At 39.5% G+C, this 17,967-nt stretch overlaps 1 protein-coding gene across 1 annotated transcript in view; it reads right to left on the bottom strand.

Moving 5' to 3' along the window:
- The window catches only part of hectd2 (HECT domain containing 2), a 70,363-nt gene that overhangs the window by 18,064 nt on the left and 34,332 nt on the right, over positions 1 to 17,967 (bottom strand). The window contains exons 16-19 of the mRNA XM_057847387.1: positions 17,366 to 17,459; positions 14,962 to 15,036; positions 4,224 to 4,311; positions 130 to 236 (exon numbers count right to left, since the gene is read on the bottom strand). Of these exons, the coding sequence (XP_057703370.1) occupies positions 130 to 236; positions 4,224 to 4,311; positions 14,962 to 15,036; positions 17,366 to 17,459 (364 nt within the window). The remainder of the gene's footprint in view (positions 1 to 129; positions 237 to 4,223; positions 4,312 to 14,961; positions 15,037 to 17,365; positions 17,460 to 17,967) is intronic.

Genomic DNA, 17,967 nt, shown 5'->3' with positions numbered 1-17,967 from the left:
TTGTTTTTCCACAGTGATAGACAAATATCGCAATAGTCGTCTTCAAGTGTAGTATCGGGATCAAATCGAATGAGGACCCGTGAATTGTGATACAACCCTATTGGCTACCAAGGTTATGTGTGTGCTCACCATGAGTGCGTCGGAGGCGCAGACGCTGTGGAAGCCGTGATAGAAGGCGGCAAACTGCTTGTAGATGGATTTATTCAACAGGAAGTCCACATACAGCTGCACGTACTCTGACCGGGAAACACGCAAAACGTCAACGAGGCACTCGAGAAACATGAGCCGTAGAGTCAACATAAGGGAAAACATAACCTGTGTTTACAGGATGAAACAGAGCAGAGTAAGAAGGAATGGGCATAACAAGCAGGTTTGTGCATGGATGTAAGCATGTAATTAAAGGTAAATTAGTATTGTTTGGTTTACAGTGAGCAGGAAGTAGAGCACAAAAAAAAAAAACCTCTCCACAGACCAAATATTATACGGTCCTTGACAAAAGACTTGTCGATTATCAATTTTGTAGAAACAATTGCAAATAACCTGACTTTTAATTATTTGATTGGTTTCAGAAATGGCTCGTATGAAAGCTAAGACCCTCCCAAATGATGTTAAATGTACACAAATATATTTGTTTCACTGAAAAAAGATTTATCATTTAATGAAGACATGAAGGTCAAATTTTGGCAAGACAAAAGTTTTATCGCCTACAGAAAGTAGTGTGAAAATTGAACAAAAAATGTACTTCAAATACAAAAATATGTTACATAACATAAGCGAATTAAGTAGTGGTGCTGTGAGATCCAATTGTAATATTTTGTAAGACTTCCATGGGCTTGAAGGACTGCATCCATGCGGTTCGGCAAGGATTCATACAATTTATTAATGAAGTCATCAGGAACATCAAAGAAAGCAGTCTTGCATGCCTCCCAGTGTTCATCAACATTCTTGGGTTTCGTCGTCCATGCTTCCTCTTTCATCATGTTCATGTCTGGTGACTGGGCTGGCCAGTCCTGGAGGATCTTGATCTTTGCCTTGAGCAACTTTGAGGTAGAGATTGAAGTATGCGATGGAGTACCATCCTGCTGCAGAATTTGTCCCTTTTTATGGTTAGGAATGTAAGAGGCAGCTAAGATTTGTTGATATTTCAGACTATTTATGTTGCCTTCCACCCTGCAGATCTCTCGCACACCCCCATTCTGGATGTAACCCCAGACCATGATTTTGCCACCACCAAACTTCACTGTTTTCTGAGTGAATCTCGGATCCATGCGGGCTCCAGTAGGTCTCCTGCAATATTTGCGGCGACTGTGGTGTAATTCAGTGGAAGATTCATCTGAAAAATCCACCTTTTGCAACTTTTCTAGCGTCCATCCTTTTGACAGGCTGCGGGCGTTGGCAAATGCCACACGGTTTTTTAATCGTCTTTTGTTTAATGCTGGTTTCTGGGCACTGATTCGACCATGGAGGCCATTTCTAGACAGAATTCGACAGACTGTTCTGGTTGAGACAGGGACCTCAGGTGACCAGGTCTCGTGGAGCTCTGCTACAGTGGGAAAAGGGCTGGCTTTGGATTTTCCAGCCAACAACCGGTCCTCCCGGGCAGTTGTCTTGCGGGGTCTGCCTGACCTGGGCTTGTCAAAAACGTCTTCAGTCTGTTCATTTTTTTTTTTTTTTTGTTATCCTCTGTACCTGACGCTGAGATACATTGAAGGTGTCTGCCACACCTGCAGTGGATCTGGTCTTCAGGTTCTTGATAATTAACACTTTGGTCTCAGGAGGAATCTTAGGCATCTTGTCAGAGGTCAGGTTGCAGTTGATGTGGCAGTCTAGTGCACTGGGGTTCTTTTTATACACACCTGAGAGTTAACTGATCCATTATTGGTAACGGGTGAAGCTCTAATCTGGGATTGTGTGCATCATTTGACAAGGCGACAAGATTTATGGCTTTGCAAAAATTGACTCATGTAAACATCAGAACACTTTTCAACAGTTTTGTTTGGCACAGAAATGTTATTCAAAAAACCTGTTGGGATTGAAATTATCCATTTCGTGTAAGGAAATATTGATTACAAATATATTAGAGGGACACTTCAGGTCCATGTGTATGCAAGCGACAAGACAATTGTCAAAATCAATGCGGGGCATATTCAGAAACAGCGATGGCTTTTTTTTATTTAAAACTGACGTCCTTTAAATAGCGTCCTGCTGCATGATTGCATTCTTGAAATCTGTTGGAAAAAAAAAAAACAGGAATTTTTGCGTATTGGCAGACATGAGCAAGTGGCGGCACTGTGACCACAGTGACCAGTGCCATTTTAGTTAACACGGTGAATTCAGGATGAAATTGACAGTATCTCAGCTCAGATTAGGAATCAATGAGTACATGTAAACATAATCACTTTTGCTGTTTTTACTAAAGATGTCCCGATCGATCGGCATCACGTCATTTTCAAAGTATCGGAATCGGCAAAAAAATATCAGACATGCCTTTTTTAATGTATATATATAAATACTTTATTTAAATTGTTTTCTAATTGTATTTAACGTTGCAGAAAAAATGTCTTACACTCATCCAGAGTAGTTTTGGCTTAAAGTAGGGCTATCAAATTTATTGCGTTAACGGCGGTAATTAATTTTTTAAAAATTAATCACGTTAAATAACGCATGCGCTGCACGACCCACTCACACATTGTCGCGTTCAATCTATAAAGATGGCGTTTTACCTATAGATAGCGCTAAAAGGCAGCGTATAATGAGTAGAGAGAATTTTGACAGCCTTTGGAGCCATTTTTTATGTGGTTAAAGCCTTACAATACCTCTCTCAGCAATTAAAAATAACGTGGGAGGCAATGTGGGGAAGAAAGGTAGTAGTTGATCATTTTCTTAACACCCTATGTTCTTTCCCAACGCAGAGAAGATATATCAATTGGTGCCCCTACGCACAGTCATGGTTGCATTTCCCATCATGCATTTGGGCAATAGTTAAATGGCTACAGTATCATTTACTGAAAGCTCAACAAATACACTAGATGGCAATATTTAGTCACAATATACAAAGTCACATTTATCCTTTAAGAATTACAAGTCTTTCTATCCGTGGATCCCTCTCACAGAAAGAATGTTAGTAATGTAAATGCCATCTTGAGGATTTATTGTCATAATAAACAAATACAGTACTTCAGTACTGTATGTTGAATGTATATATTCATCCGAGTTTCATTCATTTTTTTCTTAATGCATTGCCAAAATGTATATGATCGGGAAAAATTATCGGGAATGATTGGAATTGTATCGGGAGCAACAACAAAAAAAAAGCAATCGGAACGGGAAATATCGGGTTCGGCAGATACTCAAACTAAAACGATCGGTAACGGATCGGGAGCAAAAAAACATGAACGGAACAACCCTAGTCATCTTATATTCGCGGTCTAAACATTACATCCATTCACGACGCTAGATGGCGCCAGATATCATTGAAGCGATGTTCTGTCAGGACAGATTTAACCAGTTTGCATTATTTTATTGCAATGTTTTTCCTTATTCAGATTTGTTTCAAGACTACAGTTACAGTTAGATTTCACTTTGATGGTGAATGCAGTTATTGCAATTTTGTTTTTTTATCACAATAGATTGGTTTATTTACATTTCAAAAACCAGAAGCCATTCATTTACGAATGTGATTGCACTTTAGTTTACATATTTAAATGTTCAGGTATTAAGATTTGAATGAGGCAAAATAACATGCTTTTTCTCTCAAATATATTGTTATAATCATGTTTCAGATGTACTGTAATTATTTTCTGTATCAAAATTAAGTTGGTGTTCAAAAAGTCTTTTTTTCAAAAATGAGTCTTGAAAAAAAGAGGGGGTCGTTTTATAATCAGGGCCATCTTATATTCGGGCCAATACGGTAATTCGCTGCCACAAATGGCGATAAGACGTTCAATACATCTGCCACTTCGAATGGACAGAACGTCTATTGCAGTCGATGACATTGAACCGTGAAGGCTGATAAAAGCGGAGAGTCCAAAGGTGAGAGAGTTTGCCCATAAAAGCAGAAAATTCCACCCCGTTGCCGTAAAGATTACGGAGATTCAGCGACGTGACCTCAAGATAGCGACATTGCGCAAGTGGGAAAGTTGACGAAAGAGAGATTCCGGTGCTAAATTTAGCAATTGCGAGCACTCGATTGTTACTAAAGAAGAAGGAAGAAAGAGAAGCACCCTTCCTGTTGTGTTTGGTGACGGGAATCTTGTCTCCTCCGGGCTTCAGGTTGTACGACTTGACCACGCCCATTTCCTCCTGCAACACCTGCCACCCAAAACAAACAAACATGTTTCAAGTTACCGCCTTGTGTCTCATTCTGTTTAGCCCAGGCATGTGTTGAGAAAATTTGTGGTAGTTAGTGAAAACAAAATGCTTAGGTTAAAAACTCCCAAAAGATGTCCAATCCCTTTGAACTGAGAAGGGTGAGCAACGATCAGCCAGAGAGTTAACCCTCCGGTGCATAGGGGTCACTACAGTGGGCAGCTACTAAAACATACCTCTTTAATCCATTGGTTTGTATGGTTTTACTGCATAGCAACCTCTAGAGTGCTCTTAGCTGCTATACTCTTTTGAGGTCAATTCAGTGATCAGTTGGTGTTACTGCAGGTAAATCAGGACTGCAGCTATTTAGAAGTCGATTCATCGATGAACTAGTTCGAATAATCGAGTAATGCGATAAGGAACAAAAAATTTAAATACCTGTGCTGAGCCTCAAACGGTATAAAAAAATAAATGAGTGTCTATGTACAACAAAAGACCAATTGGCTAACTTACGCAGCAAAAGTCCGCTAGCTTAAATGCTATAAAATGCTAATGTTTTATGTTTTTTTCCACTGCTCTTAACAAATGGTTCAGACACATATTCCCCACAAAAAAAAATACGGCTAAATATACCTATAAACTAAATTAAGAATGCATTAAAAAAACATTAGCTCAAACAAAAACTTAGCTTATGTTGTTCTTAACTGGGAGCAGCTGGATTTAGCCATATTCACTGATGCCTTTAGTAGGCTGTGTATCCAACCAAATCTATAAAACTAAATGCAAACACTTTCAAAACAAACCATTACAAGTCCACTCTAATTAAATGAATATTCCAAGCAGCAAAATTTGTTTCAAAGCTTTTTTTCTAATCAAATTACTAGAGTTAATCAATTAATCGTTTCTGCACTAGAATAGTTTCTTCATTGGCTCACTAGACATCCAGTTCATTTTGATCTAGGACTGCAGCAATCGATTATTTTAGTAGTCGATTCATCGATGAACTAGTTAGTTTGAATAATTGAGTAATCGGATGAGGAACATAAAAAATTAAAATACATGAGCTGAGCCTCAAACGGTATAAAAAAATGAGTATTTACGAGCAACATAAGAACAATTGAACATTTTCGGTGTTCATTCCCCTGGTGCGTCCCCGGCGACGAGCACTCCTGCCGAAACTTGCTCGCCGCCGGGGGCTGGCGGATCGGTGAAGGCAATCAACCCCGCCGCCCTGTGTGACATTGAGTCGGGGTAGTTTTGTGTGTTTTTTTTTTTTTTTTTTTTTTTTTTTTGGTGTGTTCGAAAGGCGAGGGAGAGATTTGGAAGAGCCGCTTGGTTCGGATTAGCATGTCGCCGAGCTCTCATCCTTCTTTTTTGTTTATGCTCTTTCCTCAGTCTCCGAGACCCTGGCAGGGAAATAACAAGAGCCGGACTAACTCTGGTAGCATAAACTACCTTTCACGAGGTTTAAGAAGTCAGCAGTTTTGACCATTGTGCAATAATTTAGCCCTGTCGTACTGAATAAATGCATTTTTAATATTTCATATTCCATTTAGTATAAGACTTATTTGTCATGACTAGACATGTGCCGGTTACCGGTTTCAAGGTTTCTTGAATTTATAGACATCTCAAATCATGGTAACTGAAATATGCGAAATGAATACATTTAAAACGTTGTACAACAGTATTTTTACACGTGTGAGTAGCTTCATTAGCACAAACACAACAGAATGTGAGGAAGCCATATCCATGAAGACCATGAAAAATAAAACATTTTCCTTTCAAATTCAAAATACAAACTAACTAAAAACTAACAAAGACGAATGTTAGCCTAGTCTTATCTGGGAGAGCAACTTCATCGAGGTTATAAATCTCTTGGTCACTGAGAAACAAGCTTGTATGAAGGGAAAAAGAATAGCATCAAAGATCGCTAATTGCGACAGATGATCGTGACTTAACCAAAAATGCACGTTTGCTGGAAAAGGACAGGTCTCACTCCCAATGTTTTTTAGATGAAATTTTTACACAATATTTACATTTTAACTTGTTAACTTTATGTCTTTTTAACACAAAGGCATGGCATGTGGACTAGAGTTGACACAGTGACTGAAAATGGCCAAACTTCACTTGAGCTTTTTGCCACCTCAAAAAAAAAAAAAAGTTGTGCAGTAAATAGTTTTTAATTTTATTTAGAAGTGTTTTTTCCTTTTTTTTTATTTTTTTATTTTTTATAGCAAATATTTTTATTCTTGCTCAAATCTTGAGCAACCGCAGCTGTGCCTGTTGGTAGTTGGTAGTATAAGTTCTATTCATTTTAATTTTATTTAAAATGTTATTCTTTTGTTTAGTTATTTATCTAATCTAACATTATATTCATGTTACAATTTGCAAAGTTCTGAAAAAAAATTTTAAATCCGAGATTTTTTTTTTTTAACCCATACATCTCAAAATAACACATTTTGGAGCTATAATTGCAATACCGTGGTACCGTGAAACCGCGGTATTTTTGCCCAAGGTTATCGTATCGTCAAAATCTCATACCAGCACATGCCTAGTCATGACCACACCATTTATATAGCAATCGGGGGAAAAAATACTTAGATACAAAGAATATCCTGTAAAAATACTGGAGTAGAGAGGTATTAAAAAAAATGACATTTTGTGTTGCAAATGAAGTCTGCTCTAGTCATCAGTCTCGTGTTTATTGTCTCTGTTGCCTTTTTCTCTTTCCGAATCTTCGTCCTCCTCCAAATACGACTCAAAAATATATGGCTGTATGTCACATACTTCCTCTGGATCGACAATATCGTTTGAAAAATCCACACTTGAACCCGAATCGCTGAAAAACACTTTCTCCTCCATTGGGCTCAATGCTAAATCCACTGAAATGGAGGCGCCAGAGTGCTATAATGACAGGAGGAGCTAAACGGCAGATTTCAAGACTCATTTCTCGTCATCGGCGCTTTGCCAAATTGTTGTATATAGTCAAATCGTCTCAAAATATGATTTTAATTGCAATAATAATTCTATTTAAGATTTTTTGGGCATGTCACATGCACTTTAGGTTTGCCTATGACCATTTGGATGATACAGAGGAGTCATGGGAGCAAGTTTTGTGGTCAGATGAGTGTAAAATAGAACTTTTTGGTCATAATTCCACTAACCGTGTTTGGATGGAAGAAGAATGATGAGTACTATCTCAAGAACAACATCCCTACTGTGAAGCATGTGGGTGGTAACATCATGCTTTGGGGTTGTTTTTCTGGGCATGGGACAGGAACGAGTGCACCGGATTAAAGAGAGGATGACTGGGGCCCTGTATTGTGAGATTTTGGGGAACAACCTCCTTCCTTCAGTCAGAGCATTGAAGATGGGTCGTGCCTGGGTCTTCCAACATGCCAATGACCCGAAGCACACAGCCAAGAAAACCAAGGAGTGGCTCTGTGGGAAGCATAACAAGGTTCTAGCATGGCCTACGACCCCTAGCAAAAAGTATGGAATCACCAGTCTTGGATGAGCACTGACTCAGACATTTTATCATCACCTTGTCTAATGTAGATTCTTGACTCTTGACAAGGTGATGATGCTGGAACTTTGGTTTGGTGCTGTTCCAGTGAGATTTACAAAGATGACTGCCTTAAGAAAACATCAAAATTCCCTCAGTCCTTGATGATATGGGGCTGCATGTCAGGCAAAGGCACTGGGGGCACGTTTACATTGAAATTTTAGACAGATTTCTTATCCCTTCAATTGAAAATATGTCATTTTCCAAGATGACAATGCATACTGCCACAGAGCTAAAACTGTTAAAGCATGCCTTGGAGAAAGACTCATCCAGTCAATGTCATGGCCAGCAAATAGCCCAGATCTCAACCCTATTAAAAACCTGTGGTGGAAATTGGAAAAAAAAAAAAAGGTCCACAGCAAAGCTCCGACCTGCAAGGATGATCTGGCACAACTGCAATCAAAGAGAGTTGGCACGAAATTGATGAAGAATACTCATCAAGTACATGCCTCAAAGACTGCAAGCTGTCATAAAAGCCAGAGGTGGTGCTACTAAATACTACACATGTGTTTTGATTGTTATTTCTTTGTTTGTTTCTCATGATTCCATATTTTTTTCCTCAGAATGGAGTGATTCCATATATAGCTCCCTGCACTTGCTCTATAAAAGTAACATTTACTGACCGCCACAATGTTTTTTTTATTCATTTCTGAATGCTAAAGAGTTGCATTTTTGAACGAATTCATGATTTTTTTCAAGATTTTTATCTGAGTTTGTTCTACATGATAAAATGTCAGAGTGAGTGCTCGTCCGAGACTTTTGATTCCATACTTTATGCTAGGGGTTGTAGTCGGTCTCCAGACCTAAACCCAATGGAAAACCTTTGGAGGAAGCTCAAACTCTGTGTTTCTCAGCGACAGCCCAGAAACCTGACTTATAGGGGTTATAACCTGACTTATCCCTCCTGCAGTGTGTGCAAACCTGGTGAAAAACTAAAGAAAACGTCTGAGTTCCGTAATTGCAAACAAAGGCTACTGTACCAAATATTAACATTCGTTTTGTCAGGTGTTCAAACACTTATTTGCAGCTGTATCACACAAATAAATCGTTAATAAAAATAATACACTGTGATTTCTGGATTTTCCTTTTGAGATTATCTCTCTCAGAGTGGACTACAATGAAAATTTCAGACCCCTCCATGATTTCTAAGGCTAGGTTCATACTGCAGGTCTTCAGATCCGATTTTTTTGGCGTGCCCGTTCAGACTGAGTTGGTCCATTGATCCCGTTCAAGTATCACGCATGCGCGCTCTTTCGAAGTCCGAGATGCGCTCAGCCAAGTGACCGGCATGCGCAGAAGCATCAAAACAAATTACACATGCTAGCTGTATGTCATTCCAGGGTGATCATATTTAGATTTCCAAAAAAAAGACACAAATAACACATTAATAATCCCCGTTTAGTCTTATAGTAAAAGTTTATATGGACTGCATACACGCACACACATACAGTGCCTTGCAAAAGTATTCGGCCCCCTTGAATCTTGCAACCTTTCGCCACATTTCAGGCTTCAAACATAAAGATATGAAATTTAATTTTTTTGTCAAGAATGAACAACAAGTGAGACACAATCGTGAAGTGGAACAACATTTATTGGATAATTTAAACTTTTTTAACAAATGAAAAACTGAAAAGTGGGGCGTGCAATAATATTCGGCCCCTTTTACTAAGAGTGGCAAGAAGAAAGCCATTTCTCAAAGATATCCATTAAAAGTCTCGTTTAAAGTTTGCCACAAGCCACCTGGGAGACACACCAAACATGTGGAAGAAGGTGCTCTGGTCAGATGAAACCAAAATGGAACTTTTTGGCCACAATGCAAAACGATATGTTTGGCGTAAAAGCAACACAGCTCATCACCCTGAACACACCATCCCCACTGTCAAACATGGTGGTGGCAGCATCATGGTTTGGACCTGCTTTTCTTCAGCAGGGACAGGGAAGATGGTTAAAATTGACGGGAAGATGGATGCAGCCAATTACAGGAACACTCTGGAAGACAACCTGTTGGTATCTGCACAAGACCTGAGACTGGGACGGAGATTTATCTTCCAACAGGATAATGATCCAAAACATAAAGCCAAATCTACAATGGAATGGTTAAAAAATAAACGTATCCAGGTGTTAGAATGGCCAAGTCAAAGTCCAGACTTGAATCCAATGGAGAATCTGTGGAAAGAGCTGAAGACTGCTGTTCACTAACACTCTCCATCCAACCTCACTGAGCTCGAGCTGTTTTGCAAGGAAGAATGGGCAAGAATGTCAGTCTCTCGATGTGCAAAACTGATAGAAACATACCCCAAGCGACTTGCAGCTGTAATTGGAGCAAAAGGTGGCGCTACAAAGTATTAACGCAAGGGGGCCGAATAATATTGCACGCCCCACTTTTCAGTTTTTTATTTGTTAAAAAAGTTTAAATTATCCAATAAATTTTGTTCCACTTCACGATTGTGTCCCACTTGTTGTTGATTCTTGACAAAAAATTAAAATTTTATATTTTTATGTTTGAAGCCTGAAATGTGGCGAAAGGTTGCAAGGTTCAAGGGGGCCGAATACTTTTGCAAGGCACTGTAAGCCTTGACGTGTGTGCGTCAGTTTACCCAAACTTGGCCATGTAAGCAATCGTGAAAAATTGCTCATTCGGCGCACAGAATGAAAATCGTAAATTGTCAGGCTTATCCTTTTCCTCATTTTATTTTTTTATGACTGTGGTCAATCCCGTTTCGTGCCTAAAAGCAGAGGTCAAGCTAGAAGCTAATGCACAGCTACATCGCTGCCGTCGTTTTTTTTTTTTTAAACTTTGTTAACAATAAATACAAATATACAAACATAGGGTGAGACAATCCACACATCGCTGCCGTCGTTTTTTTTGGGTTTGTTTTTAAAACTTTGTTAACAATAAATACAAATATACAAACATAGGGTGAGACAATCCACACATCGCTGCCGTCCTTCCTGCCGCTTTCGCTATTTTCTGACGGCATTGCGTCATAAATACCAGACATAAATAATCCCCGTTTAGGCTTATATTCAAAATGTATATGGATCGATCGCGTGTTCAAGGCAAGCTAGGTGCTAACACACAGCTGCACTGCTACCGTAGCGTGCCATCCTCTTGCTCTTTGGTGATGTAATTGCTGCATGAATTCCGATTTGGGAGACTTGCCAGGTCAGACCGCGAGTGACGTTCTTGAAAAAAAATGTGGCCCAGATCAGATTTAAACCACATACGAAAGTGACCCAGATCGGATTTGAAATGGTCCACTTCTATGCGACTCTTCCCGTTCAGACCGTCAAGTTCACTTAAGTCGGAAAAACACGAAAAAATCGGATTTGTGCATTAAGACCTGTAGTATGAACGTAGCCTAAGCGGAAGAACTTGCAAAATAGTAGGGTGTTCAATTACTCATTTTTTCTTCATGGTATATGATATATTTGTGTCCAATATACAGAAATTTATGATTAACATTGTGCGCTAGTAGCGTTCTGCTTAATGATTGGCTCAAGACAAGAAAACTGAAAGTGCATTTATTTTGGTCTTGCTGTGCCAGCAAGATTGGAAAAATTTCCCAAACCCTTACAAACTGACGGAACCCGTTTCTCTTGAACTTTTCAAAATACCGCAAATGACTCTGCGGCATCCTACTACCTTAAGTCGAAATGGCGTTGTCCTTGATGATCCATCATGTAATTCCTGTTTTATTGGATGTTTGTAAATGCTGTAACTTTGTTTAAAGTGAACAAACAAGGCAAATAAAAACATGGCGTTAAGTGAGTTAACTCATTGGATGCTATAGACTTCCAATCCGTTTAGACGTCAGTCGCCTTCAATGGCAGTGATTCAAAACTGAAAGTGCATTCCTAGCCTGCTTCCAGCGGAGTCCGATAGGCCTAAAAATAGCTGACTTTTAAATGTTTAGAATATGCTGAACATGAAATACTCTGATCTCATGGTACGATGACTAAATTCACTTTAGAAAGTGACTTTGGAAAGTAAGTCACGCCCAAGTAAAGGCAGCATCATTATGTGAACGCCTGAAGCGAGGGTGTGAGAGTGTGTGGCTAACTAGCAAGCAGGAAGTGGCCGCAGCCCAAACTTGAACTCCGTGACACAATCGGAATTCAAGTTAACTCCTTGGCTGCCGTTTACGTTGACTAGCCTGGAAACCAAGTCTGACTTTGGCCACGTAAAAGACCCTGAACATGGCACGTCCGTCTGGTTTTCTGTTGTTGTGGGGATGCTTTGCAAAGCAAGATAATATTCCTGTTATATACAAGTAGTACCTCTACATCAGTGTTGTTTACGTCAATGATGATGATCACGAAAAAAAAAAAAAAATCAACAAACACTTTTTTCATAACGATGACGCGATGATAACAAGCTAAAAATTTGTTTTGGGAGCATAAAGCATCACGAGATGAATGCCAGTTTTCGTCTGACGAGAACGAGACGAAAATAAACAATAGTTTCTGTCACATTCACAATGTGTGACATTTAATATGTAGTTAGACTGCATCCTAGCAGTGTCTGGTTGTGTCACTCATGTGACGTGCTGCGCTTGCCCCTCCCCGAGGAGGTAAGCTTTGCTTTCTTATCTTGGGTAGAGAGAATATGAAATGTTGCTTTAGCCTTTAAGGTCTGTGCTGAGTGATCATCAAACGCTAAATGGAACTCGTAGTGTTAGCATAGCATTCACATTAGGCTAATGCTAACGGCGAGCATCCTCTAAAACTCTCGGACAACTTTTTTTTAAATACGGGTCGTGGTGTCCAGGTGGTTATAACTAGTTATATGAAATAACTTAGAAACTTTAATTTCCCAAGAAATTACCATGGGGCTTTGCTGTGGTTGACATCCAGTGGGGCAAATAAGTATTTAGTCAACCACTAATTGTGCAAGTTCTCCCACTTGAAAATATTAGAGAGGCCTGTAATTGTCAACATGGGTAAACCTCAACCATGCCAGACAGAATGTGGGGGGGAAAAAAAACAGAAAATCACATTGTTTGATTTTTGAAGAATTTACTTGCAAATCATGGTGGATTTGCAAATAATCCACCCCGTGGCATCAAAATGATAACAAGAACGGTGAGCAAAAGTCCCAGAACCACACAGCGGGGACCTAGTGAATGACCTACAGAGAGCTGGGACCACAGTAACAAAGGTTTCTAACAGTAACACAATGCGCCACCAGGGACTCAAATCCTGCACTGCCTGACGTGTCCCCCTGCTGAAGAAAGTACACGTCTAGGCCCGTCTGCGGTTTGCGAGAGAGCATTTGGATGATCCAGAAGAGGACTGGGAGAATGTGTTATGGTCAGATAAAACCAAAATAGAACTTTTTGGTAGAAACAGAGGTTCTCGTGTTTGGAGTAGAAAGAATACTGAATTGCATCCGAAGAACACCATACCCACTGTGAAGCATGGGGGTGGAAACATCATGCTTTGGGGCTGTTTTTCTGCAAAGGGGCCAGGAAGACTGATATGTGTAAAGGAAAGAATGAACGGGGCCATGTATCGAGAGCTTTTGAGTGAAAATCTCCAATCAGCCAGGGCATTGAAGATGAGACGTGGCTGGGTCTTTCAGCATGACAATGATCCCAAGCACACAGCCAGGGCAACAAAGGAGTGCCTTCGTAAGAAGCATTTTTAAGTCCAGGAGTGGCCTAGCCAGTCTCCAGATCTCAACCCCATAGAAAATCTGTGGAGGGAGTTGAAAGTCCGTGTTGCCCAACGACAGCCCCAAAACATCACTGCTCTAGAGGAGATCTGCATGGAGGAATGGGCCAAAATACCAGCAACAGTGTGTGAAAAGCTTGTGAAGAGTTACCGAAAACGTTTGGCCTCCGTTATTGCCAAGAAAGAGTGCATAAGAAAGTATTGAGATGAACTTTTGGTATTGACCAAATACTTATTTTCCACCACGATTTGCAAATAAATTCTTTAAAAATCAAACAATGTGATTTTCTGTTTTTTTTTCCCACACATTCTGTCTCTCATGGTTGAGGTTTACCCATGTTGACAATTATAGGGCTCTCTAATATTTTCAAGTGGGAGAACTTGCACAATTAGTGGTTGACTAAATACTAATTTGCCCCACTGTAGATCTATCAAATCACTTCCTGTTGATTTGGGGGACATGTTCTGTTGATATCATGTTACTTCCTGTTGATTTGGGGAAATTCTGGGACACGTCCTGTTGATATCAGGTCACTTCCTATTTCTTTGGGGACATTTCAGGCACACGTCCGGTTGCATGGCTGTCAATGGCATGGACTTGCATGGGTGCCAGTTGAAGCCCATGTACACAGATGCCAATGAGGACTATCCACGTCCTTGCCATTGACAGCCATGTATGTTGATTCTATTGATGCCAATGTACCTGGATTCCATTGACGCATGTGTAAGTCAGTGCCATTGACGGCCATGTGCGTCCAAATTTCCCATTCATTTTTAATGGGAAAAAAACCTGTGTCCCCAAACCAACAGGAAATGACCAGATATCAATAGGACGTGTCCCCGAAATGTCCCAGAATCAACCTGGGCGGGTCTAGGATCTGTATTTCCCACAGTTAAGCCCCATAGTAATTTCTCCAGAAAAAAATAATGCACTGTTTTAATGCCAAGTGTGTATTATCGCCAAGTTGGCGTTCGAAAAGAAAAACAATGCATCAGGGAACGCCCTTTTTTGTTCCAGCAATAACGGTTCTGACATTATAACCAGAATTGTTGATGAAGCGCTAGCTTAGAAAGCCTATGGATAACATGCTGGCAGGGTCAAAAATCATTGGGGTTTGGTATGTTTCGAGATTTTTTTTTGTGGGCGGGGCCAAGGTAGCTGATGAAGAAAAACTAATTAGAATCTTAATTTCATTATTAGGTTAAACAAGAACAATTTCATAACATATTGGCTGCCATTGACACCAAAAGACGTCCAATACATTTGAACGTTCGTTCATTCGCTGCCACCCTTCCGCTTTAAATGATTGGACATGTCATTTAATGAGGGGAAAAGTCCACATGACCGGACACCTATACGTGCAAACTAATTGAATGGACTAAAAGGCAGTTTGAAGACATTGGCTGTGGACCTGGAATGTGAGGTAAAAGTCCTCCTCCACGTTCCCGTCGTAGTCAAGCAGCTCCTCTAAACCGTGAGCCAGCTCCTGTTCATAACACAAACACATGATTTATTTGGAGTCCAAGTAAAAAGCTGCTCTTGTTGCACCTCTCTTACACAACTACTGGCACACTTTTAGCACACAAACCCTCTCGCTAATGGCTGACCTTTTGCAAGGACTGTGTTCTTTGCCTCCAGCTAACTTTAACACAAAGACTCAAGCAAAAGAGAGCGAGAGCGCACTTGCACTCCGTACACAAAAGCGCCAGTGTGCCGTCTGACCAATTTGACTTTGTCTCCCTCTGGCGGAAGCTCGGAGAGGTGCGGCATGCGTCAGCTTAGGTCGCTTGTCACCACAAGAGGTCAGTCTCGGGTTCATAACGGTGTCATATTTCGCTAGAATGTCATGTTATGTAAAATTCACATTTTAAGTAAAATATTTGGATGTTGGTTGTCGTTTTTTCCGTTTAATTAAAAAAAAAAAACACACAAATTAATAGAAATGAACTAAATACAAATGTTAAAATACGAACCAATCAATTCATAAAATATAGTAAAAATAAACATCCTGAAAATGTATTGTGTGAATGTATTGCACACATTTTTTAATGATTTAAAATGCAAAATTGCGTTTTTTTTTTGTTTTTTTTTACCATAAATGTATTGTGTGTCAATAAATCAATACATAAAAAAATTAAAAATACATTCATATGACAGCAAAGACTCAGGTGACTTAAGGTGCCGCTTTTAGACCCCCAATTTGTTCAAATTTTAAACATTGTACTATATGCATGTGTGATACATCATTGGAAAGCTTAAAATCTCGATTTTCTGGGGGAAGAAAATTTTTGAACTGGAGGGTGTTTTTAACCCCTAATCCCGAACTCGAGGTCAGAGCATGAGAGAGCACAATTAAAGACGCCATGATTTTATAAGATATTATTGTGTACTTGCCTTTTTTCAACCCAAAAACTCAATGTAACATGTCTCACCGAGTGTCAGGACACAGCTGTGAATAGCCACTGCCAGACTTTTAGGGGATTTTATGGGTGAAACATGGTCATATAACAAGGGTCGCAATACAGAAATTGCAGACATCAAGTAGTGGTCGAGATTTTCTTTTTCAAATATTTACCCTTTAAAATGCCCCCCCCCCCCCCCCCGCCCCCAATTTTCTTTGCTTGGATCGATTATCATCTAAAATATCGGGGAAAATGCAACATTGACAAAAAAAAAATACAATTAAGCAATAGTTATGAGGTAGATATCTGTGACCTATTTACAGACACCATTTTTCTCATTGTGATGTAATTTGTTTAAGTTTAAAATATGCCAGTGAATCATTTTAGTCTTTTTTTTAACCAAACATTAGACATCAATTAGTGATTCTAAGCTAAAAATGATAGACATTTCAAATAACAAATATAATTCTTTTTATGGCTGGATTGAAAATTAAGCGGTTGCGCGGTGTCTGTAAACGGGGGTCACCAGGGTAAAACGGAAAAATTAAAAATACTTTCTTCATAATTCTTAATGCCTCATGAACCTGCTTTGGCAGCATACAGACATATTGTTGTATTTCAAATAATAAATATAATTCTTTTTATGGCTGGATTGAAACAAAAGTGGTTGCGCGGTGTCTGTAAACTGGGGTCTCCAGGGTAAAACAGAAAAATTAAAGATATTTTCTTAATAATTCTTAATGCCCCATGAACCTGCTTAGGCAGCATACAGACATATTGTTCTATTTCAAATAATGAATATAATTCTTTTTATGGCTGGATTGACACAAAAGCGGTTGCGCAGTGTCTTTAAACGGGGGTCTCCAGGGTAAAACGGAAAAATTAAAAATATTTTCTTAATAATTCGTAATGCCTCGTGAACCTGCTTTGGCGGCATACAGACATATTGTTCTATTTCAAATAATAAATATAATCATGGCTGGATTGAAACAAAAGCGGTTGCGCGGTGTCTGTAAACTGGGGTCTCCAGGGTAAAACGGAAAAATTAAAAACAGTTTCTTAATAGTTCTTAATGCCCCATGAAACTGCTATGGCAGCATACAGACATATTGTTCTATTTCAAATAATAAATATAATTCTTTTTATGGCTGGATTGAAACAAAAGTGGTTGCGCGGTGTCTGTATAGGGGGGTCTTCAGGGTAAAACGGACAAACTAAAAATAGTTTGGGGGCTTAATGCCCCATGAAACTGCTATGGCAGCATACAGACATATTGTTCTATCAAACTCAACAGTTCTTTTGGCTTAAAATACACCAGTTTATTTTAAAGAGAGGTGCAAGAGCAGAAACTGCGTTTTCTGTGTTTTCCACCATATAATAGAATAAAAACTAATTAAAAATGACGTGACCTACCGGCATGATCTGCTGCAGGTCGTCCAAGGTAGCTGTCGCCATCCCGACCAGGGCGTTCTGGTCACATGGCGCGGTGGGCGGAGTCAGTAGCTTCCTGCATTTTACATGCAAACTAATCAGGGGTTGGTCGTAACGCGTTACATGTACTAGAGTAACTTTTTTGGGAAAATGTATTTCTAAGAGCAGTTTTACTAAGCCATAAGTTTTTACTTTTACTTGAGTAGATTTGTGAAGAAAAAAACCCTACTCGTAGTCCGCTACTTTGGGCAACACAAAAGTCGTTACATTTTTCCTCTTTATTCTACGTATTAATTTTTAAATATTTTTTGGCTAGCAATGCCATTGCCAAGAGTAGTGCTACTAATTTCACCATTGAAAAATAGCAACAACAATAATCACATGACTCCATTACACCAATCAGACGCAAGCTTGCCATTCTATGATCAGGCCAGTCTGTTCAATCCCGTGGTGCCTTTAAAGCACCGTAAAAAATGAAGTATTTCACATAGAGCGATGCCCTCAACATTACTCGAAAGCGCGGATTTAAATGTCTCTCCCAGTTTTTATTTGGCAATGATTGACCACAGAAAACCGGAGATATG

Source organism: Corythoichthys intestinalis, chromosome 10 (assembly GCF_030265065.1).
Source record: "Corythoichthys intestinalis isolate RoL2023-P3 chromosome 10, ASM3026506v1, whole genome shotgun sequence".
NCBI lineage: Eukaryota > Metazoa > Chordata > Actinopteri > Syngnathiformes > Syngnathidae > Corythoichthys > Corythoichthys intestinalis.
The sequence above is the reverse complement of the archived record's forward strand: the minus strand, read 5'-3'. Positions and strand labels throughout refer to the sequence as shown.